This window comes from Scyliorhinus torazame, chromosome 1 (assembly GCF_047496885.1).
Source record: "Scyliorhinus torazame isolate Kashiwa2021f chromosome 1, sScyTor2.1, whole genome shotgun sequence".
In the NCBI taxonomy this organism is placed as follows: domain Eukaryota; kingdom Metazoa; phylum Chordata; class Chondrichthyes; order Carcharhiniformes; family Scyliorhinidae; genus Scyliorhinus; species Scyliorhinus torazame.
Window position 1 is genome coordinate 281184974 of NC_092707.1, and position 25376 is coordinate 281210349.

Below are 25376 nucleotides of genomic sequence, written 5' to 3' on the forward strand. Positions count from 1 at the left end.
CCAAAGGGAATTACCAGAGGGAACTTTGCAGCTCTTTCCTGGCCTGGTCTAAATATGATTCAGGATCCGCACACTTAAGTCACATGGCTTTAACTAAACCAGGGATGGATACTGTGTTTCCTGTCTAGTGATGCATTCAGAACAACTAAAAATAAATCATTCAAATAGAAATGAAAATATTGTAGTTTTAAAATTGCATTAATTATTCCCAAAATATATTAGGTATAAAAACATCGACTCTTAATTTGCATTTGTTTATCTTAAATTATCTGTTCATTTGATTTTAAATTATGCATGATAAACACTGTTGTTAATTAACTTTAATAGCTAAACCTACTGAACAATTAGAATTTTTAAGAGAAAAGTAACAGGAGTGGACTTACGTGAACTCTAGCTTCAGAACACAAATTAATCCTTATTTATTTAAAGACAGTCTTGAGACAACTTTGTCTGCTTTACAAAGCATGAATATTGAAAATATTGGTGCAGATCATCCTCAACCAATTGGTTTTATTGCAGTTTTCTTTACAAAGCAAATTATATTGATCACTGGAAGACATTCATTCAGAGTATATAAATCAAATAACAAATTGAGCTTTCTTAAATTGTTCTAGTTATCCATCACACACTCGGTCAAGAAGATTAAACCCTTTCATTATTGCTAATGATTCCCTCGAAAAGTTCTGTCAAATTATTTTCTATTAAAACCTTGGGGTGAACTCAAATTGCCACAGAAACTAAACTTGATTCATGTCATGAAATAAAGCTTTGAGCAGAAATTAAGCATACTGCCTTCATCAATCCTATATTAATGGCTTTCAAAACTGTTCATTCATAAATAACACACACAAGCTATTAAATGCTTAACTATGGTTTGCTCCTTGCATTAATTTATTTTCAGGAAAACAAGGTGAAGTTCATTGTGTGCGCGCACTGTTATGAAATTTCAACTCTGAGACGCAAATTACGATTTTAAAAAAATTGTACAAGTCCCACTAATTTAGGACCTCTTTGTTCTCTTTTCCTGGTTTGTCTTTTCCACTGTGGTCTCCACAATTGTGGAAGTCTCTGTATAGCCTTGCAGTTTGTTGTCTGTAAATGTCTCAACTGCTTCCGTCATTTCTATCTTTTCATAGTATCTATACTTTGGCTCCTCTGGGGGTTTATTATCTGAAGGCAGTGGTTGTGGGGACGTGATTATCCTGGCTCTGTCCTCATCCTGCTTCTGTTTGGATCCCGAAGAAGCACCTTTACATGCCCATTTGTCAGGAGCATTGGGATGCGGCTGTGGCATAGATGGACCACTGAAAGGTGTTGGCTTATAATCCGAGACTTGGGACGGTTCTGGCATTGATGGGGTTGGAGGTGAAATAGATGGTGATGGTGTTGGCCTCTTGGGTTCTCCGTTAGCGCCTGATTTTCTATCATCTTGCTTTTCACCTTCAGACTTATCTTTGTCTTTGTCTTTAGTGGAGTCAAATCCTTTCCCGCCATTGTCATTTCCATTGTATTTTAAAGGCGTGGGCTGGTCCGGTTGTGGAAGAGAGTCGCTATCAACAGGAAAGCGTTGATCATCAAAAGTAACAGTTACTTGACTCCTTGCAGGAACTGATGTGCAGAAGAAAGGATCCATGTAGCTGGATTCACCTGTAACTTGCACATAGTGCCCTTTGGTATAGAACTCCGCTACAGGTAGTTCTGGTCTCTTGTGTCTTCCCATTTTGTCTCTCACTATGTTACACAAAGCATGATAAATCCGACTGATCTGTGCTCCATCAGGTACATCATCTGGTCTTGTATCCCCTTCAGCTTCATCAGAATAAAATTCTCCCTCTTCATCCTCTTCCTCATCCTCATCCACACTGACTTTCTGGTCTTCGCACATTTCGGAAGGTTTCTTTGCACATTCCTCATCTGCTCCATTATCGCCCGTGCCGTCTGAAGATGCAGTGTCCTTTCTCTTGGCTACTTTTCTAGAATGCCCTTTCTGACTGGATGTAAAATGTGGGCCGTACTGAGTGGCCAGAGTGATATCTAAAAAATAAAATACAATCTTTTACTGATTGTTCGGCTGAGAATGTGCTTTATCAATTCTTAGCTAAATCAGAGGAAGCATTTTAAAATCAAATTATGGTGGGGCCTTTATCACAGAGCCACGTGGAAACATACCTCTATTCTGAAATGGCTTCTGTGAAAACCTTCAGTATGTGTACTGATTACCAGGGAGGAGAGAGTGGCAGAGAAGTTTAGGGTGGGACAAATGGATTGAGGGATGCCAAGGAGGAGCACAGAGACCTCAGAGAGCTGTGGGGCTGAAGGAGGTTACAGAGATTGGGAAGGGTGAAGCCATAAAGGAATTTGACCATGAGGATAGCAACTTTAAAACTGAGGTGTTGCAGCAATGTAGGGCAGTGAGCACAGTGGATGATGGGTGAATGGGATTTGCTGTGAACTGGGATTTGGACATGCATGAACTCATAGTTAGGCCCATGATAAACCCCTCCCCCACAACACCAAGGGTCAGTCACGTCAGTATATTATGTAAATGAGGAAACACCTCATACTTTCTTGATTTGTGTTGAAGCTGAGAGGGACACTGGGCCCCAGGGAGCCTAGGAGCTCTTGATGTCTAGCAGAGCTAAGAGATTGGAGACACCGGAATTCCAACAGTCCCAGGACAGTTTGGCAATAGAATCGATTGCAGAGTGATATCCTTGCTTAGGGGATGGGGCAGTGGGGAAAAGTAGGACCAAGTTAGCAATATTTTCCATGTCTGTTCCCGAGACTGGGTAAAGGTCTCAACTTCCCTCCTTCACTCTCAAACCTACAACCCGATCAAAGTGGACGAATCTATGGTTGTAAAATACCCTGGCCCTGGGATTTCGATAACAGGGGACAAAACTTGTTTCACCTCTCATCTCCTCCAACACCCACAAACCCCCTAGGAGTTTCGACATTGTGCTGTCTGGTTACAAACGTATTGGTTGCTGTGTATCCGTTAAAGTCTCCAGAACAGGTTTTTTAAAAAAGGTTGTCCCCCTACCAGCTAGTTGTGCATGTGAACACCACCAACATAGAACATAGAACATAGAAAATACAGCACAGAACAGGCCCTTCGGCCCACGATGTTGAGCTGAACCTTTGTCCTAGATTAATCATAGATTATCATTGAATTTACAGTGCAGAAGCAGGCCATTCGGCCCCCTGAGTCTGCACCGGCTCTTGGAAAGAGCACCCTACCCAAACTCAATACCTCCACCCAACACCAAGGGCAATTTTGGACACTAAGGGCAATTTATCATGGCAATCCACCTACCCTGCACATCTTTGGACTGTGGGAGGAAACCGGAGCACCCGGAAGAAACCCACGCAGACACGGGGAGGACATGCAGACTCCGCACAGACAGTGACCCAAGCCGGAATCGAACCTGGGACCCTGGAGCTGTGAAGCAATTGTGCTATCCTCAATGCTACCGTGCTGCCCTTAAGAACAAATAAATCTACACTATATCATTTTACTGTAATCCATGTACCTATCCAATAGCTGCTTGAAGGTCCCTAATGTTTCCGACTCAACTACTTCCACAGGCAGTGCATTCCATGCCCCCATTACTCTCTGGGTAAAGAACCTACCTCTGATATCCCTCCTATATCTTCCACCTTTCACCTTAAATTTATGTCCCCTTGTAATGGTTTGTTCCACCCGGAGAAAAAGTCTCTGACTGTCTATCTATTCCCCTGATCATCTTATAAACCTCTATCAAGTCGCCCCTCATCCTTCTCCGTTCTAATGAGAAAAGGCCTAGCACCCTCAACCTTTCCTCGTAAGACCTACTCTCCATTCCAGGTAACATCCTGGTAAATCTTCTTTGCACCTTTTCCAAAGCTTCCACGTCCTTCCTAAAATGAGGTGACCAGAACTGTACACAGTACTCCAAATGTGGCCTTACCAAAGTTTTGTACAGCTGCATCATCACCTCACGGCTCTTAAATTCAATCCCTCTGTTAATGAACGCGAGCACACCATAGGCCTTCTTCACAGCTCTATCCACTTGAGTGGCAACTTTCAAAGATGTATGAACATAGACCCCAAGATCTCTCTGCTCCTCCACATTGCCAAGAACTCTACCGTTAACCCTGTATTCCGCATTCATATTTGTCCTTCCAAAATGGACAACCTCACACTTTTCAGGGTTAAACTCCATCTGCCACTTCTCAGCCCAGCTCTGCATCCTATCTATGTCTCTTTGCAGCCGACAACAACCCTCCTTACTATCCACAACTCCACCAATCTTCGTACCGTCTGCAAATTTACTGACCCACCCTTCAACTCCCTCATCCAAGTCATTAATGAAAATCACAAACAGCAGAGGACCCAGAACTGATCCCTGCGGTACGCCACTGGTAACTGGGATCCAGGTTGAATATTTGCCATCCACCACCACTCTCAGACTTCTATCGGTTAGCCAGTTCGTTATCCAACTGGCCACATTTCCCACTATCCCATGCCTCCTTACTTTATGCAGAAGCCTACCATGGGGAACGTTATCAAATGCCTTACTAAAATCCATGTACACTACATCCACTGCTTTACCTTCATCCACATGCTTGGTCACCTCCTCAAAGAATTCAATAAGATTTGTAAGGCAAGACCTACCCCTCACAAATCCGTGCTGACTATCCCTAATCAAGCAGTGTCTTTCCAGATGCTCAGAAATCCTATCCTTCAGTACCCTTTCCATTACTTTGCCTACCACTGAAGTAAGACTAACTGGCCTGTAATTCCCAGGGTTATCCCTAGTCCCTTTTTTGAACAGGGGCACGACATTCGCCACTCTCCATTCCCCTGGTACCACTCCTGTTGACAGTGAGGATGAAAAGATCATTGCCAACGGCTCTGCAATTTCATCTCTTGCTTCCCATAGAATCCTTGGATATATCCCATCAGGCCCGGGGGACTTGTCTATCCTCAAGTTTTTCAAAATGCCCAACACATCTTCCTTCCTAGCAAGTATTTCCTCGAGCTTACCAGTCTGTTTCACACTGTCCTCTCCAACAATATCGGCCCTCTCATTTGTAAATACAGAAGAAAAGTACTCGTTCAAGACCTCTCCTATCTCTTCAGACTCAATACACAATCTCCCGCTACTGTCCTTGATCGGACCTACCCTCGCTCTAGTCATTCTCATATTTCTCACATATGTGTGAAAGGCCTTGGGGTTTTCCTTGATCCTACCCGCCAAAGATTGTTCATGCCCTCTCTTAGCTCTCCTAATCCCTTTCTTCAGTTCCCTCCTGGCTATCTTGTATCCCTCCAATGCACTGTCAGAACCTTGTTTCCTCAGCCTTACATAAGTCTCCTTTTTCCTCTTAACAAGACATTCAACCTCTCTTGTCAACCATGGTTCCCTCACTCGACCATCTCTTCCCTGCCTGACAGGGACATACATATCAAGGACACGTAGTACATGTTCCTTGAACAAGCTCCACATTTCACTTGTGTCCTTCCCTGACAGCCTACGTTCCCAACTTATGCACTTCAATTCTTGTCTGACAACATCGTATTTACCCTTCCCCCAATTGTAAACCTTGCCCTGTTGCACACACCTATCCCTCTCCATTACTAAAGTGAAAGTCACAGAATTGTGGTCACTATCTCCAAAATGCTCCCCCACTAACAAATCTATCACTTGTCCTGGTTCATTACCAAGTACCAAATCCAATATGGCCTCCCCTCTGGTCGGACAATCTACATACTGTGTTAGAAAAGCTTCCTGGACACACTGCACAAACACCACCCCATCCAAACTATTTGATCTAAAGAGTTTCCACTCGATATTTGGGAAGTTGAAGTCACCCATGACTACTACCCTGTGACTTCTGCACCTTTCCAAAATCTGTTTCCCAATCTGTTCCTCCACATCTCTGCTACTATTGGAGGGCCTATAGAAAACTCCTAACAAGTTGACTGCACCTTTCCTATCCTGCACCCAGGTTCTCCTCCAATTTACTGATGTGTGTAAGAATGATAATCAGGTAATTACACGAGGGGCTTTCAAGGTCCCCAACATAAATTGGGATAGTCATAGTGTAAAGGGTTTAGAGGGGGAGAATTGTTTGAAATGTATTCAGGGTAGCTTTTGTCTCAATATGTAGAATGCCCAACAAGAGATGGAGTAGTGCTAGACCTGGTCTCGGGAACGGAGCTGGATAAGTGATCAATGTGGCAGTGGGGGAGCATTTCAGTGATAAAGAACAAAGAACAAAGAAAAGTACAGCACAGGAACAGGCCCTTCGGCCCTCCAAGCCCGTGCTGACCATGCTGCCCGACTAAACTACAATCTTCTACACTTCCTGGGTCCGTATCCCTCTATTCCCATCCTATTCATGTATTTGTCAAGATGCCCTTAAATGTCACTATCGTCCCTGCTTCCACCACCTCCTCCAGTAGCGAGTTCCAGGCACCCACTACCCTCTGTGTAAAAAACTTGCCTCGTACATCTCCTCTAAACCTTGCCCCTCGCACCTTAAACCTATGCCCCCTAGTAATTGACCCCTCTACCCTGGGGAAAAGCCTCTGACTATCCACTCTGTCTATGCCCCTCATATTTTTGTAGACCTCTATCAGGTCACCCCTCAACCTCCTAATTTCCAGTGAGAACAAACCGAGTTTATTCAACCGCTCCTTATAGCTAATGCCCTCGATACCAGGCAACATTCTGGTAAATCTCTTCTGCACCCTCTCTAAAGCCTCCACATCCTTCTGGTAGTGTGGCGACCAGAATTGAACACTATACTCCAAGTGTGGCCTAACTAAGGTTCTATGCAGCTGCAACATGACTTGCCAATTCTTATACTCAATGCCCCGGCCAATGAAGGCAAGCATGCCGTATGCCTTCTTGACTACCTTCTCCACCTGTGTTGCCCCTTTCAGTGACCTGTGGACCTGTACACCTAGATCTCTCTGACTTTCAATACTCTTGAGGGTTCTACCATTCACTGTATATTCCCTACCTGCATTAGACCTTCCAAAATGCATTACCTCACATTTGTCCGGATTAAACTCCATCTGCCATCTCTCCACCCAAGTCTCCAAACAATCTAAATCCTGCTGTATCCTCTGACAGTCCTTATCGCTATCCGCAATTCCACCAACCTTTGTGTCGTCTGCAAACTTACTAATAAGACCAGTTACATTTTCCTCCAAATCATTTATATATACTACAAAGAGCAAAGGTCCCAGCACTGATCCCTGCGGAACACCACTGCTCACATCCCTCCAATTAGAAAAGCATCCTTCCATTGCTACTCTCTGCCTTCTATGACCTAGCCAGTTCTGTATCCACCTTGCCAGCTCACCCCTGATCCCGTGTGACTTCATCTTTTGTACTAGTCTACCATGAGAAACCTTGTCAAAGGCCTTACTGAAGTCCATATAGACAACATCCACTGCCCTACCTGCATAAATCATCTTTGTGACCATCTCGAAAAACTCTATCAAGTTAGTGAGACGCGACCTCCCCTTCATAAAACCATGCTTCCTCTCACTAATACGTCCATTTGCTTCCAAATGGGAGTAGATCCTGTCTCGAAGAATTCTCTCCAGTAATTTCCCTACCACTGACGCAAGGCTCACCAGCCTGTAGTTCCCTGGATTATTCTTGCTACCCTTATTAAACAGAGGAACAACATTGGCTATTCTCCAGTCCTCCGGGACATCACCTGAAGACAGTGAGGATCCAAAGATTTCTGTCAAGGCCTCAGCAATTTCCCCTCTAGCCTCCTTCAGTATTTGGGGGTAGATCAGGCCCTGGGCACTTATCTACCTTAATATTTTTCAAGATGCCCAACACCTCGTCTTTTTGGATCTCAATGTGACCCAGGCTATCTACACACCCTTCTCCAGACTCAACATCTACCAATTCCTTCTCTGGTGAATACTGATGCCAAGTATTCATTTAGTACCTCGCTCATTTCCTCTGGCTCCACACATAGATTCCCTTGCCTATCCTTCAGTGGGCCAACCCTTTCCCTGGCTACCCTCTTGCTTTTTATGTACGTGTAAAAAGCCTGGGGATTTTCCTTAACCCTATTTGCCAATGACTTTTCATGACCTCTTCTAGCCCTCCTGACTCCTTGATTCAGTTCCTGCCTACTTTCCTTATATTCCACACAGGCTTCGTCTGCTCCCAGCCTTTTAGCCTTGACAAATGCCTCCTTTTTCTTTTTGACGAGGCCTACAATATCTATCGTTATCCAAGGTTCCCGGAAATTGCCGTATTTATCCTTCTTCCTCACAGGAACATGCCGGTCCTGAATTCCTTTCAACTGACACTTGAAAGCCTCCCACATCTCAGATGTTGATTTACCCTCAAACATCCTCCCCCAATCTAGGTTCTTCAGTTCCCGCCTAATATTGTTATAATTAGACTTCCCCCAATTTAGCACATTCACCCTAGGACCACTCTTATCCTTGTCCACCAGCACTTTAAAACTTACTGAATTGTGGTCACTGTTCCCGAAATGCTCCCCTACTGAAACTTCTACCACCTGGCCGGGCTCATTCCCCAATACCAGGTCCAGTACAGCCCCTTCCCTAGTTGGACTGTCTACATATTGTTTTAAGAAGCCCTCCTGGATGCTCCTTTCAAACTCTGCCCCGTCTAAGCCCCTGGCACTAAGTGAGTCCCAGTCAATATTGGGGAAGTTGAAGTCTCCCATCACCACAACCCTGTTGTTTTTACTCTTTTCCAAAATCTGTCTATCTATCTGCTCCTCTATCTCCCGCTGGCTGTTGGGAGGCCTGTAGTAAACCCCCAACATTGTGACTGCACAATGATTCTTATTCCTGATCTCTACCCGTATAGCCTCACTGCCCTCTGAGGTGTCCTCCCGTAGTACAGCTGTGATATTCTCCCTAACCAGTAGCGCAACTCCACCACCCCTTTTACATCCCCCTCTATCCCCCCTGAAACATCTAAATCCTGGAACGTTTAGCTGCCAATCCTGCCCTTCCCTCAACCAGGTCTCTGTAATGGCAACAACATCATAGTTCCAAGAACTAATCCAAGCTCTAAGTTCATCTGCCTTACCCATAATACTTCTTGCATTAAAACATATGCACTTCAGGCCACCAGACCCGCTGTGTTCAGCAACTTCACCCTGTCTGCTCTGCCTCAGAGCCATACTGTCCCTATTCCCTAGCTCTCCCTCAATGTTCTCACATTCTGACCCATTACTCCCATGCCCACCCCCCTGCCATACTAGTTTAAACCCTCCCGTGTGACACTAGCAAACCTCGCGGCCAGGATATTTATGCCTCTCCAGTTTAGATGCAACCCGTCCTTCTTATATAGGTCACACCTGCCCCGGAAGAGCTCCCAGTGGTCCAGATAACGGAAACCCTCCCTTCTACACCAGCTGTTTAGCCACGTGTTTAGCTGCTCTATCTTCCTATTTCTAGCCTCACTGGCACATGGCACAGGGAGTAATCCCGAGATTACAACCCTCGAGGTCCTGTCTTTTAACTTTCTGCCTAGCCCCCTGAACTCCTGCTGCAGGACCTCATGCCCCTTCCTGCCTATGTCATTAGTACCAATATGTACAACGACATCTGCCTATTTGCCCTCCCCCTTCAGGATGCCCTCTACCCGTTCGGAGACATCCTGGACCCTGGCACCAGGGTGGCAACATACCATCCTAGAGTCTCTTTTACGTCCACAGAAGCGCCTATCTGTGCCCCTGACTATAGAGTCCCCTATGACTATTGCTCTTCTGCTCTTTGACCCGCCCTTCTGAACATCAGAGCCAGCTGTGGTGCCACTGCTCTGGCTGCTGTTGTTTTCCCCTGGTAGGCTATCCCCCCCCCGACAGTATCCAAAGGGGTATACCTGTTCGAAAGGGGGACAACCACAGGAGTTTCCTGCACTGACTGCCTGCCCTTTCTGATAGTCACCCATTTCTCTGCCTGCACTTTGGGTGTGACCACATTTATATAACTGCGATCTATGACGCTTTCCGCCACCTGCATGCTCCTACGTGCATCCAACTGCAGCTCCAACCGAACCATGCGGTCTGTGTGGAGCTCCAGTCGGGTGCATTTTCTGCAGATGAAGCCATCCGGGACGTTGGAAGCCTCCCGGACCTGCCACATCTCACAGTCAGAGCACTGCACCCCTCTAACTGACATTGCGTCAATTAATTAGTAAATTAAAGTTAAAAGTTTTTAAAAAGTTATTGCTAACAATATGTTTCCTAGCACTAGATTTCTACTATAAATGTGAAAGCTAAATACAGTACTCTAAATACAGATAGCCCTCTAAATTATAATTATGTTTAATTAGTTTACCAATGCTTACTTTTAAAATTTAGTGTAGATTCCCAACGAGCCAATCAGGTCACAGCTTTTCTGTGATGTCACTTCAGATTCCCCCCCCCCCCACCAACCACACACACACACACAATTTGAAAAGAGTAAAAATCACTTACTTACCTTCTGAGGGTCTCAGATGCTCTCAGATGCGTTCCCTGCTGATTAAAGGTTACAGGCCAGAAGAAAGAGAGAGAACAAAACAGTAGGGAAAAAGCACCTTCTCCCACTCTGCACCAAATTACCTCACTGCACCAAATTACCAAGTTTCAAATTCCCTCTCTGGATGTGTCTCACTCACTCAGGCTGTGTCTCTTTGACCTGCGCAATGCTTACTGAGTGCGCTTTGTGTCTGTCTTTTATACAGACTTCAGGATGACTCGCACTACTTAAACTTCAAAGAGAAGAATACAATGTGTACCTTTGTGCCCCTAAACAGGCCTCAGGTGACTGCCAGATAACTGCCTCTCAGCAATTATGGTGGGGGCAGTTTCAGCCAATCAGACACTAATTTACATTGCACTTTTAACTGAAAAACAGCAGAATTAGATTTACCACTTACCTTTCCTGGTTACCTCACTGCACCAAATTACCTAGTTTCAAATTCCCACTCTGGATGTGTCTCACTCACTCATGCTGTGTCTCTTTGACCTGTGCAACGCCACAAAATGGTGCGGTTCAAGTTTGTTATGGGCAAGGAAAAAGTTGATCCGCAAAAGACAGTTTTGGATTGGGGCAAGGCAGATTTTACTAAAATAAGGTGGGATCTGGCTAAAGTTGACTGGAACAACTTCTTGCCAGAAAAATCTACAGTGGAGCAGTGGAGGGCAATCAAAAAGGAAATAGGGAAAATACAGTACATGTTCCCCATAGAGGGAAATGTAGGATCAATAAGTTCAGGGAACCTTGGATGTTTAGGACAATCCAAGACTGGATGAGACGGAAGAGAGAGGCTTTTAGCAAGTCCAAAGGGAGAAATTCAACAGTGACCGAAAAAGAATAAGGAAGTGCAGAGAGAACTTAAGAAAGCAATTATAAGAGCAAAAAGGAGGCATGAGAAAGCACTTGAAAATAAGATCAGGGAGAACCCTAAGATATTCTATAAATACGTTAAGGGGAAGAGGTGAACCAGGAAAAGACTAAGCATCATTTGAGACCATGGTGGCAATCTGTGTGTGAAGCCACAGGGCATTGCTAGGATGTTAAATGAATGCTTCTCATCGGTCTTCAGTCAGGAGAAGAAGGACGTAGGTACTAAATTCAGGACATAGGACTGCGTGGACCTTGAGCAGTTTGACATAGAAAGTGAGGAGGTATTGGAGGCTTTGACGGGCTTAAAAATAGACAAATCCCCATGCCCAGATTATTTGGGGCTGCTTTGGGAGGCGAGGCAGGAAATTTCAGGGGCTCTAATGCAAGTTTTTAATTAGTCTCTGACCACGGGGGAAGTGCCAGAAGACTGAAGAACAGCTAATGTTGTTCCACCTTTCAAGAAGGGTGGTAGAGATAAACCAGGGAATTACAGACCAGTATGTCTCATGTCAGTCATAGGGAAATTACTGGAGGAGATTCCGAAGGAGAAAATTAATCTCCACTTGGAAAGGCAGAGGTTGATTATGGATAATCAGCATGGCTTTGTCAGGGGGAGGTCATGCTTCACAAATTGGATATAATTTTTTTGATAGAGTGACCAAGTGTGGATGAAGAAAGTGCAGTTGATATAGTTTATATGGATTTTAGCAAAGCCTTTGACAAGGTCCCATTTGGGAGACTGATTGAGAAGGTGGAAGCACATGGAATTCAAGGAAATTTGTCGAGATAGATCCAAAACTGTCTTAATAATAGGACACAAAGGGTGGTGGTGGAAGCGTGTTTGAGTAACTGGAGCTGGTGAGCAGAGATATACCATAGGGATCAGTGCTATGTCCTTTATTGTTTGTTATGTAAATACAAATGATGCATCTGAGAACATGGGGAATGATAAGTAAGTTTGCAATCAACACCAAGATTGATAGGGTGGTTAACACTGAAGAAGAGAGTTGTAGGTTACAGGAAGATATAAGTGGGTTGGTCAGATGGGCAGAGCAGTGGCAGATGGCATTTAATCCCGATAAGTGCCAGGTCATGCAATTTGAAAGAAGAAACAGGACAAGGGAGTATGTAATGAATGACAGGACACTAGGAAGCTCAGAGGAACAGATGGATCTTGGGGTACTTGTTCACAGGTCCCTGAAGTTGGCAGAGCAGGTGAATAGGGTAGTAAAAAAGGCATATGGGACAGTTGTCGTTATCAGTCATGGCATAGACTATAAGAACAAGGAGGATACGTTGGAGCTGTACAGAGTGTGGGTTAGGCCCACAGCTGGAGTACTGTGTGCAGTTCTGGTCACCTCACTACAGTAAGGAGGTGATTGTATTGGAGGGGGTACAGAGGAGATTCACCAGCATGTTGCCTGGGATGGAGCATCTAAGCTATAAAGAGAGGCAGAATAGGCTTGGATTGTTTTCCTTAGAGCAGAGAAGGCTGAGGGGGATAAGATTGAGGTGTATAAGATTATGAGGGGTTTGGCAGGGTAAATAGGAAGCAGCTGGCCCCTTGGTTGAGGGATCAATCACAAGGGGGCATTGTTTTAGGGTGAGGAGAAGGAGATTCTGAGGGGATCTGGGAAAAACATTTTTCACTCAGAGGGTGGTGAGAACCTGGAATGCACTGTCTGGGAAGGTAGTGGAGGCTGGAAACCTCACAACCTTTAAAAACACTTGAATGTGCTCTTAAAACATTATCACATTCAAGGATATGGGACAAGTGTTGGTAAGTGGGATTCGGGAGGGATTAGGGATAGTTATTGTTGGTGCAGACTCGATGTGCTGAAGGCCGTTTTCTGCAGTGTATGATTCTATGTCTCTATGACTCGATAAGTCACACACCATCCTGACTTCAGAAATATATCATTATTCCTTCAGCGTCATTGGGTTAAATTTCTGGAACTCTCTCCGTAATAGCACTGTGGGTGTACCTACATCACACAAACTGCAATGGTTCAAGAAGATGGTTCACCACCACCTCCTCAAGGATTACTAGGGTTGGGCAACAAATGCTGACATCTGCCAGTGACACCCACATATTCTTCGAATGAATAAAAAATAGATTTTCCTCCTGCTGAGTCTATAGAAAGTCAAATCTGTTTGGAAAATCACCCAAATGTGTGCACATTGCCTCAGAATCTTTTCGAAATGATGGAAGCTTTTTTCTGCAGCACACAACTTGCACAACCCGTCACTTTTGAAAATTATGACAGAATAAAGCCAGCTTTCAGCTCTATTAAGATAAAATGAAAGTGATTGCAGAATCTCTGGAGACATTAAAAACTTAAATGTGTAGTTATTTATCAGTTTAAATTTATCTACCCTGACCTTTGCTTTCAGGCATGACCTGTGTGTATTCATAGCGATGACTTGCGGACAGAGGGGTGGTTTGTGTGTCAGTCAGGGTAGATTGTGATCTGAAAAACAGAAGTAATCTATTTAGATGCTAGAGAATAATTAACTATTCATAGATCTCTTTAACATGCAAAAGAAAATCCCAAAAGAAATATTGTTCCAACAAATAACTTCACAATTCGTTATGTCCAAGGCTAAGTAGATGATCTCACCTGATAGATTTATTCATGCATAGTCCTGTTCCACTGTTGCTGCCCTTACTTCCACTTCTGAATGCCCACAACCAGCAAATCTTCAATATCTTGGAATGTTTTACTGTGTTAAATATGCTATATATTGTGGCTATTGTTAAAATTGGTTGGGGAGGCAATCATAGGAGAGAGGGATGCAGGTGAAGATTTACCTATTTTGTTTACACTTCCATGGGATCTGGGCCTCACTGGCAAGACCAGCATCTGTTGCCCATCCCTAACTGCCTGTGAAATGAGTGGCTTGCTGGGCCACTTCAGAGGGCAGTTAAGAGTCATTCATATTGCGGACCTGGCCAGTAGGGAGGGGCCAGTTGGGGTCTGGAGTCATGTAGGTCAGACCAGGTAAAGGTGGCAGATTTCCTTCCCTAAAGGGCATTAGTGAATCAGATTTTTTTTTTTGAATGGCAATTGATGGTAAAGGCCACCACGACTGAACCAACCTTCCATTCCAAGGTTTTTGTTTATTGATTGGTTTTGAATTCCACCAACTGGTGGGATTTGAACCCATGTCCCCATCGCGTTAGTCGGGGCCTCAATTAGGCATCTTTAACTGGACAGAACCCCATTCTACAAAATACAAGAGGGCCGAAGCAGGCGGGTTCTTGGCAGCTGGATTAAGGAACAGAAAAATAGAAAGTTTCCATGTGGGTCAGGAAATGCAAGACTGTTTGAATGACTCACAAAAATTTTAAAGTATATACATGGCTCTGAAAAATTGCAGGGCCCCCTGATTTAGCTTATATTAAAAAATCTGCATAATAGAGTTTGAAAGGTATTTTAAGTTTTATTGGGCTTGGTTAGAAACTGTTTGAACTAACTCTAAAACTCTGCCAGTTCACCCGCACCAAGTTCCCTTCACCCCTCACCCCTGTGCTCACTGACCGACGTTGGCTTCTGGCCAAGCAGCATCTTGATATTGAAATTCCCACCCAGAGACTGGGGAATTGTGTGTATAAGCCAGGCGGGCTGGGTATGGTGTTTTGTACTGAATTATGTTTACCTTTTTTTTGTATTTTCTGTTATTAGAAAATCATAAATGCCTTAATAAAATGTTTTTTTTTTTTAAATCTCTCCCCGTTTCCAGAGAACTCCATGGCCACACCCTTCTCCATCTCTGTAATCTCCTTCTGCCCGCAGCACCTCTCCAAGATCCCTGCACGCATCTAGTTCTGGCCTCTTGCTCATCCCAGATTTTAATCGCTCCACCATTAAAAAATAATTGATTATTTAAAACTCTTGTTAACATTCAACAGGAAAGCCTAAGAAAAGTCCAGTTCCATCAAATTACTCCACTAATTGATAACCCCAAGGTAGGTGATGGCTGCTGATGAACGTACTCAGGCATTGTTCTGTTCCACCGCTGCTTGCCTCACTTTCAATTCTGAGTGCCCACAATCATCCAGTCTTAAGCTGTCTCGACTCTGAGCTCTGGGATTCCCTCCCGACCTCACTTTCTTCTGATAAGACACTCCTTGAAACCAACCTCTTTGATCAAGCCTTCGGGCATGTGGACTAATATCTCCTTATCAGCCTCAATGCCTAATTTTATTGATTTGTGGTCTTCGGAAGCACCTTGGAATGTTTTATTACATTAAAGGCGGTATATAAATGGAAGTTGTTGTTGCCCTAAGATTTGACAATGCCATTCAACAAGGGCCGTTGCAGACTCGATGGGCTGAAGGGCCTCCTTCTGCACTGTAAATTCGATGATTCTATGAACAATATCATGTGCATCCCTGGTGTGGGATTACAGAAATTGGGCGGGATTTTCCAACCCTCCCCTGCAGCGGTGTGTTGCGCGGAGGTGGACTCCCATTGGCCAGCAGCGGGATCTTCCGGTCCCGCCGCTGTCAACAGGTTTTCACATTGTTCACACCCTCTGCTGCCGGGGGGCGGTGGGAAAATTTCAGACGGTGTCTTGCTTCTATTTGTAAAGACCACATTGATTGTACAGTAGACAATAGTTAACTCTTCTGTCTAAATAATCTCAAACGGTTTATGTGGAATGATAACTGAGCATCATACCTTATTGCACAACTAAGCAATGTCAGGCCTTAGATTATGAATAACGTAATTAATTATGGGCAATTGAAAAGGCGAAACCTAATGATCCTGTTACGCACCTGTAATCTTCATTTGCAATAAACCTCTTGTAGCTCTCCAGTTCATCTTCCAGTGATTGCTGGTACATGACAACTTGTCGACACTCATTGGCACACTTCTCCAAGTTCTTCTCAGCTTCCCCCATCTTTTTCCTCAAGTCTTCAATTTGCTCCCTGTACGGTTGCATCTGATCCAGGTAACTTTCCTGCACGGCCCGGCTTGTCTGCTTATGAGTTTTAAGACAAAGATTTTGAAATAAGCGCCATAAATGTTAATTATGCTATTTAAGATGTTTTAATTAAACATATCAATGTGTAATGTTCATCTCTCGGGTAGGGAACAAGTGTTAGCTTCAATTCAGTGGGAATATTCTCCTTCCTATCACAAGATTACAAATTTGAGGCCAGCACCAGACACTTGAACACACAAAGAATGAAAGGGTTGCATTTGCAAAGCAGCTTTCACAATCTCAAGACATCCACAGTATTTCACAGTGTATTAAATATTTCTGAAGTGCAATCACAGTTATAATGTAGGAACCTAGACTGACACTCCAGTGCAGCACTGCCTGAGGGCCTGCCTTTAAACCGAGGCCGTGTCTGATCTCATGGCATGAGGGGTCATAAAGACCCCATAGCCCTTATCGGAGAGGAGCAGTGGCTACGCTCCAAAGTTCGTCAATGTCCTGGTTGTTATTTATCCCTCAAACAAAATCACCACAAAACAAATTATTTACATAGTTTCTTTTTTTTAAATTTAGAGTACCCATTTTTTTTTCCAATTACGAGGCAATTTAGCGTGGCCAATCGACCTAACCTACACATTTTTGGGTTGTGGGGGTAGAACCCACGCAGACACGGGGAGGATGTGCAAACTCCACACAGACAGTGGCCCAGGGCCAGGATTCAAACCCGGGTCCTCAGTGCCGTAGTTCCAGTGCTAACCACTGTGCCACGTGCCGCCATTATTTACCTCATTTCTGCTTGTGGGAGCTTGCTGTGCACTAATTGGCTGCCACGTTTCCTACATTACAACAGTGGCTACATTTCAAAGTACATCGTTGGCTCCTAAACATTTTGTGAAATGCTGAGGTCATAAAAGGTGCTACATCAATGCAAGTTTTTTTTTTGTAATGATGAAAACATTTTCCTGAATAACTGCCACGATTAGACAGGAAGAGCTCGGACTCATAGAAAGGAAAGTCGTTATATTGTTAACAGCACTATGATAAAAATCAACCTTCCACCAGCCCTAAGTGTAAAAAGTATGGAATATTGATCTGATCATCAAAATAAAAACATATGCAACTTAACATTGGCCGGAATTCTCTGTACCCCACCACTAAGATCTGGAATCACAATCGGGTGGAGAATCCTGCACCGGGCCAAAAACAGGATCAGCGCGGGCGGCAGACCCGTCTCCAGTTTCCGGCCCCGCCATACCGACCACAGCGGGCTCCCGTCCCATGCTGGCCAGAACATGCATACAGTTCATTTGCATTCATTAGAATGCAACTAATAATAATAATCTTTACTATTATCACAAGTAGGCTTACATTAACACTGCGATGAAGTTACTGTGAAAATCCCCTCATCACCACACTCCGGCGCCTGTTCGGGTACACTGAGGGAGAATTCAGAATGTCCAATTCACCTAACAGCATGTCTTTCAGGATTTGTGGGAGGAAACCAGAGCACCCAGAGCAAACCAACGCATACATGGGGAGAACGTGCAGACTCCGCACCGACAGTGACCCAAGCCGGGAGTCGAACCTGCGGCCCTGGTGCTGTGAGGCAACAGTGCTAACCACTGTGCTACCGTGCCACCCATAAACGGACTGGAAGCCCGAATCATCTCGCTGCCTGCATCCCCCAACCCTCAACTCTGCTCCTATGAGGGCGGCACGTGGCGCAGTGGTTAGCACTGGGACTACGGCGCTGAGGACCCGGGTTCGAATCCCGGCCCTGGGTCACTGTCCGTGTGGAGTTTGCACATTTTCCCCGTGTCTGCATGGGTTTCACCCCCACAACCCAAAGATGTGCAGGTTAGGTGGATTGGCCACGCTAAATTGCACCTTTTCCCCAATTACCCAATGGGTACTCTAACTCTGCTCTCATTATGCTCCTGTTGTGTTATGCTGCTTCGTGTAGCATAAGCTGCTTCCTTGGTGTATGCTTTGACAAAGGAAGCTCCAGACTGTGAAATGAGTTTAACTTGTTTATTGAACTATTATCACAGTTCTTAAATGAGTTTGACTCTCTGCTAATCTAACTGTAGTAACTCAGTCTATCTTTACCTGCCTGCTCTAAGCCACATGCTGGGTATGATGCTGTTGATCAACCCTGGTGTACTCTCTAGATGTCTGTCTGTGGAAAGAGGCAGAGCATGTGTGCCCTGTCCTTTTATATGGGCTGTGAAGTGCCCCCTTGTGGTAATGCCACCTCAGGGTGTCCTGATTACCCATTGGTTGTGTCCTGTTGTAATGACCCATTGACTGTATGTCTGTGTGTCATGACAGCTCTGGTGCTCCCTCTAGTGGTTACTTAGTTGTAGTGTATTTACGTTAACCCCTTGTGTATACACAGTGATGCACATCACCACAGCTCTGACCCACACAGCAGGAACTCCACCCGGTGGGCTTTGGTGTAAGCACTGCCAGTCGCAGTCCTGGTGTGATGGGCACCGAGGGGGACCTCCGGTGGTGACCATGGAGTGAGTGGTCGCACACAGGGCAGCTACTGCTCAAAGGCATAGATCTGAGTTCTTTTTACTCAAAATCAGGAGAACTTTGATGGGATATTGCAGCTGAAGGTGTGGAGAAGAAGTTCCTCCCAGGAGTGGCGCATGTCTGCTGGTTAGCAGATCTGGCAGAAGAAGGTTAAAGACCTGGCCAAGGAACTGGAGGAGACGTGTGGCGCAGCAGCAATTGGAAAGATGGTGGAGGGGGAAGGGTCGTCCCATGCTGGAAAACCCAAAATGGAGCAGCTGATGGCGTTTATTAAAGAAGAGTTTCGCCAGCAAAGAAAGGAGATGTAGGAAGACCAATTGAAGGCCATCGAAGGAGTGGTAGCACCCTCAAAAGGCTCGATGGTGTAGTGATCTCTGTATATCAATATACATGATCAATGTATGTAAATGTAGCACAGTCAATTCAGCACTAGATGTCTCACTATCAGGTGATATAAAAAGGACTTTCCCGCTCTTTCTGAGAGAGTGTGCTTCAGGAGAGTGAACAGACAAGACATAGAGTAGTTAGAGAGAGAGAAGTTATAAGTTATTTCATAATTACATTGTATAGTTAGTTATCTTTACTATATTTTATTTCTTTGCTAGTTGATATTAAGTAAAAGGGATTCACAAATGCTATTTATATTACTCAATAAATTTGTTCATCTTTACAAGAAGACTATTGTTCATTTCATCAACTCGGCTGGTTTGAAGAGTAATATACGATATTACACAAGGTAATATAACAGATGGAGAGGGTCAAGAAGTGCTTGTAGGCACAGGGGTCACAGATCCGGGAGATGGAGAAGGTGATATCCGACCACGGTGATCGGGTGGTGGCATTGGAGGCAGAGGTGGGGCTTTTGGGGGATCTTCGCAAGTCGTTAAGAGCAAAGGTAGAAGAGCAGGAGAACAAATCCAGAAGGCAGAACCTGCGTATTGTTGGCGTGCTTGAAGGTGTGGAAGGCACGAGTGCCGCGAGATATGACTCAAGGTTGTTGGCAGGGCTGGTGGCAGAGGGGGTGCTGGGCAAGACTTCAGAGGTGGATAGAGCACACAGGTCCCAAAGGCAGAAGCCAAGAACAGGGGAGCCGCTGCGTGCCGTGATTGTCAGACTCCACAAGTTTGTGGAGAATGAAAAGATCCTGCGGTGGGCCAGGGAGAAGCGGAACTGCGAATGGGAGAGGAACGAGGTCCGAATATACCAGGACATTGGAGCGGAGATGGTAAAAAGGCTCGCTGGGTTTAACGGGGCAAAGGCGGCGCTGTATCGATGGCAGATCAGGCTTGGGGTGCTGTATCCGGTGAAACTGTGGGTGACCTTCGAAGGCCGGGAGTACTATTTTGAAACCCCAGAGGAGGTTAATGACTTTATTAAAGAGCATAAGCTGGTGGACAACTGAATTTTGATGGGGGACAGAGGAGTTAGCACAGTGGAGTTCGGAGGACACGGCTCGTGTGGGGATTGAACAGTGGGAAGAGGCTTTTTTCTTCTTGGGTGGGGGGATTTCATTGGGATGACCATTTGTTACGAGGTAATAGATTTGTAAGTAAGCAACTGCCCTGCCCCCCTCCTGAAGTCTGTGGTGGTGTTTATTTTTTGAAGGAGCTGACCTGTGGCTTTGGATATGGCTTTGTTCCAGTGGGGAAGGGGTGGTCCACAGAGAGCTGCTTGCACAAATCAAGGAGGGAGGGGTGGAGGGAGGGGTGAAGGGGTAGATAGGTGGAGCCTTCGGGCAGGAGCTGCCACGCTGGCACGTAATGCTGGTGAATGGAAGTGAGGTGGGGGAGGTGGCTGCGAAGGATGGCCGAGGGGGGAGGGTGCATGGAGAGGATGCAACGTGGCAGTGTTGGACGAGACGCGTGGTCATGGACGGAGAAGGGGCCATTTTGGGTTGGCCAGGTTTAGGATGAAATTAAAGGGGACAGAATCCGCAGGGGAGGATGGCGGACAGTAGAGGGGAGTGGAGGCGCAAGCCTCCGGTAAGGCTCATAACATGGAACGTGCGGGGGCTAAACGGGCCGGTGAAGAGTTGCACACTTGAGGAACTTGAAAGCGGGGATCGTCTTCCTGCAGGAGATGCACATCCATGTGAAGAGCCAGGTTAGGCTGAGGAAAGGATGGGTGGGTCAGGCATTTCACTCGGAGTTTGACTCGAAGTCGCGCAGATTGGCCATTTTGCTGAGTAAAAAGATGGGGTTTGTAAGTGCTGAGTGATGGACATCAAGGGGGGTCAGCCCATCGCTCGCGTGCCCCTCTGCCATTCCCAGGCTGCAGAGGGAGAGTCCCCCAAGGTTCCTGAGGGTTGGGTGGGCTCAGGCTCAGGCTGTGGGGGCGGGTTGACCCTGGAACCTTTCCCTGCGATAGGAGTCCCATGCCTGGATTGCCCCTTCCAGCCCTGGGCAACCTGAAGATCACTCTTGGCATGGTGATCTCGGGCAGCCCCCTGTTCAAGATCTTCATCCTGGTCTGACCTGTTTAACCTCTGAAGTGGTCTTCTCACTCTGAACCTCTCTGCATGACAGCTGGGAAGCAGACCAGACAGTTCAGTGAAGAATCAAACCAGGAACACTTTCCTTTTCCGCACATCTGCTCCCTCAGATCTATGCCTTTGAAACTGCTGCTTTTTAAAGCATTAGAGACTTCCTAGATAGCCCACAATACTTGAAAAGGCTTGAAGTCCCTTGAGATCCTTTGAAATAGGAAGCATTTGTTCAATTTCACAGTGCAGTGCCTTTAACCTGCCTTTGACTGGCAGCTTAATGGTTTAAACACAGTTGCCAGGAGGTTTGTTCATCTATCATTCTCTTCATGCATGAATGCACCTGAAGGCCCCGCCATTGATCCTAACTGCAATGTTTATAAACATTCTTGTTGTGATTGACAACTGCTGACCACTTCAAAGCAGCAAAGTGGCTTCACTTCCTTTTTTCTAACTGCAGAAAGCATTTAGCATTATTGAAGTGGTCAACACTTCAACAGTACTGCCTGGAACGGAGAATCACAGCTAGTATCAATAAGTCATTGACTTCTGGTCAAATTCACACAGTCATTATCCCTTATCCTTCATGAATACACCCCATCAACATCAGGAGATAGGAATAGAAGGAAGCAACTTGAGCCTGTTCTGCCAGTCACTGAGATCATGACTGATCTGCAACCTAGCTCTATATATATCTTAGAAATGAAAACGGGAAGTGCTGGAATAAACTCAGCAGGTCTGGCAGGATCTGCGGAGAGGGAAACGGAGTTAATGCTTTGAATCCAGTTCTGAAAAAGAGTCATATTGGACTCGAATCTCTGCTTCTGCCGCCACAGATGCTGCCAGACCCGCGGAGTTTTTCCAGCACTTTCTGCTTTTGTTTCAGATCTCCAGCACCGTAGTATTTTGCCTTTATTTTAGTCTATGTGCCCGCCTCTGTCCCACCTTAACCTTAGGTTAACAAGTATCTACCATCTCAGATTTAAAATAAACAATTGATCTGGCAGCGATTGTCATTTGTGGGAGAGAGTTCCAAACTTCTACCACTCTTTTCTGTGGAGAAGTGTTTCCTAATTTCACTCCGGAACGTTCAGGATCTAAATGCTATACTCTGCACCCGGGTCCTCAAATCCCCAACCGTCAGCAATAGTTTCCCTCTATCCTACCTTGTTAACCTTTAAAATCTTGAAAACTTCAATCAAAAAAACCTCTTGATTTTGTAAAATTCTAAAATACAATCCTAGTTTATTTAATCTATCCTTATCACTTAATCTTTGGAACTCGGGTTTCATTGTGGTCAATATATGCTGTATGTTCCATTAGGAATGAAAGAGACTACAAATAGAAAATATCTTTAGGATTAATGGTAATGGGGAAGCACAAAATTGCATAAATTATTTTGGAATAGTCGATCATTTGGCCTACTTAGCCAGTTCCCATCACAGTTTATAAAAAGAAAGACTTGCATTTATATAACACCTTCCATTACCCCATGATGTCTCAAATGCAGCCAATAGTGTAGTCACTGTTGTCATGCCAACAGGTGGCAACAGGTGCACAGCAAGCTCCCACAGATGGCAATCTGATAACGAGCAGAAATATGTTTCTGATGTTGATTGAGGAGTAACTATTTGCCGGGACACAGGGGAGAACTCTGCAGCTCTCCTTCGAAATAATGCCATGGGGCCTTTTACATTCCCATCAGCAGGCAGATGGGGCCTCGATTTAATGCCTCATCTGAAAGGCAGCACTTCTGACAGTTCAGCACTCCTTCAGAAGTGCACCGAGGTGTCGGCCTTGATTTTTATGTGTAAGCCCTTTGTACAATCTACCCTATCTTAATCTCCACCTTAATATTATAATCTTGAGAAAAGATGCTGCAAAATTCCTCCTTGGCTCCACCAAGTTAATTAGTCTGTAAGGTCTATCGTCACTCACCAGGCCTACGGCTATGATTCCTGATTTCCTTCCTTACTCTGTTGCACAGAACTATTCCAGCCAGCATCCATTGGCGTTTAGAAGAATGAGAGGCAATCTTATGGGAATGTATAAGATCCTGAGGGAGGTTGACAGGGTGGATGCTGAGATGATGTTTCCCCTTGTCAGAAAGACTAGAACTAGGGGACACAGTTTAAAAATAAGGGGCTGGATTCTCCGTTGGCGGGATCCTCCGTTTCGCCGGCCGTGCCTACAGATTTCCCGACAGCATGGGGGTGCCCACAATGGGAAGCCCCACTGGCTGGCTGCCGGAACGGAGAATCCCACTGCCGGTGGGGGCGCGCCGCATCAGAAAATGGGTGCGACGGGACGGCGGATTCTGCCCAAGGGATACAGAGACGAGGAGACTTTGTATTTCTGAGCATGTCAAAAGCCTGTGGAATTCCCTCCCAGAGAGCAGTGGAGGCTGGGTCATTGAATATTTTTAAGGTAGAGTTCCAGAGATTCATGACTAACGAGGGAGTCAAAGGTTATCATGGGTAGGTGGGAATCTGGAATTGAGGCCATGGTCTTATTGAATTGTGATGCAGGCTCAAGGGCCTGAATAGTCGACTCCTGCTCCTACTGTTGGATGAAAGCCAGCCTAGTTTTTCTTTGATAGTTTTAGAGGATTGCATAAAATATGTTATCATGTCAGCAGAAACTATTTGATGTTCAGCCCCAATCTCAGCTATTCACGTTGCCGGTTACTACCACAGGAGCTTGTTGTTAATTCACAAGGGTTAAAACTGGATTGAGGTGACCTTTACACGACTATAAAATGAATTCCAGATGGCACAAGCTGACAGAAGATGCACTTAATCTTTCAATGTGAAACAAAAGCAATATTAAAGAGGTTTCTTCCCCTCTCATAATAAAGTGAACTGGAATGGTGCCCAGAGCAGACTAATGGGTAGATGATGCCGCTGTCTCCTGACAGGCTGTCAAGAATTCTTAACTACATATGCCATGTATGTACTAATCCTTATATACAGTCTACAAAAGCCAACTTTCTTTCCATAGAGCCCAGTCAATACGATTTTTAAACATTTAAATATATTGTGTAATCTTTTGGAGCCAAGCTATTTGAAGTTATTTGCACACGTGCAGTTGGAAGCCGATAGCAGCTTTTTAAAAACATTCATTTACGGGATGTGGGCGTCGCTGGTTAAGCCCATCCCCAGTTGCCCTTCAGATGGTGGTGGTGAGCTGCCTTCATGAACTGCTGCAGTCCCTGGTGTGTAGGTACACCCACAGTGCTGTTAGGAAGGCGTTTCCAGGATTTTGTCCCAGCAACAGTGAAGGAACGGCGATATATTTCCAAGACAGGATGGTGAGTGACTTGGAGGGGAACCTCCAGGTGGAGGGGTTCCCAGGTATCTGCTGCTCTTGTCCTTCTAGATGGTAGTGGCCGTGGGTTTGGTGCCGAAGGAACCTTGGCAAGTTACTACAGTGCATCGTGTAGATGGTACGCACGGCTGCCACTGTTATTGGCTTATAATTAAGGGTTAATTGACTCGGCTTGGACATGTGGGTCCAGTGCTCTGCAACAGCATCTATAATAACAATAATTTTTATTGTCACAAGTAGGCTTACATTAACATTGCAATGAAGTCACTGTGAAAAACCCCTAGTTGCCAGATTCCAGCGCCTGTTCGGGTACACAGAGGGAGAATTCAGAATGTCCAAATTACCTAATAGCACGTCTTTCGGGACTTGTGGGTGGAAACCGGAGCACCGGGAGGAAACCCACACAGACACGGGGAGAACGTGCAGACTCCACACAGATAGTGACCCAAGCCGGGAATCAAACCTGGGACCCTGGAGATGGGAAACCATAATGCTAACCACTATGCTACTGTCCCCCTCAAAGGGGAAAGTAGCCTATGGCCATCTGGGACTATGTAGACTTTACTTCACATAACTCCACTCATTGTAATAATAGTTGTCAATCTAATATTTTATCTTCCATCTCTCTCTACCCATTTGCACAAGAACATCCATTGGGATTTATTCCAAACCAAA

The 25376-nt window shown here is 45.2% G+C and overlaps 1 protein-coding gene across 1 annotated transcript in view; it reads right to left on the reverse strand.

Annotated features, from left to right (window-relative positions):
* Positions 1 to 484: 484 nt before the first annotated feature.
* The window catches only part of LOC140420801 (filensin-like), a 56972-nt gene continuing 32080 nt past the window's right edge, over positions 485 to 25376 (reverse strand). Inside the window, exons 6-8 of the mRNA XM_072504869.1 lie at positions 16185 to 16390; positions 13784 to 13872; positions 485 to 2034 (exon numbers count right to left, since the gene is read on the reverse strand). Coding sequence (XP_072360970.1) covers positions 1001 to 2034; positions 13784 to 13872; positions 16185 to 16390 — 1329 coding nt within the window. The 3' untranslated portion in view covers positions 485 to 1000. The remainder of the gene's footprint in view (positions 2035 to 13783; positions 13873 to 16184; positions 16391 to 25376) is intronic.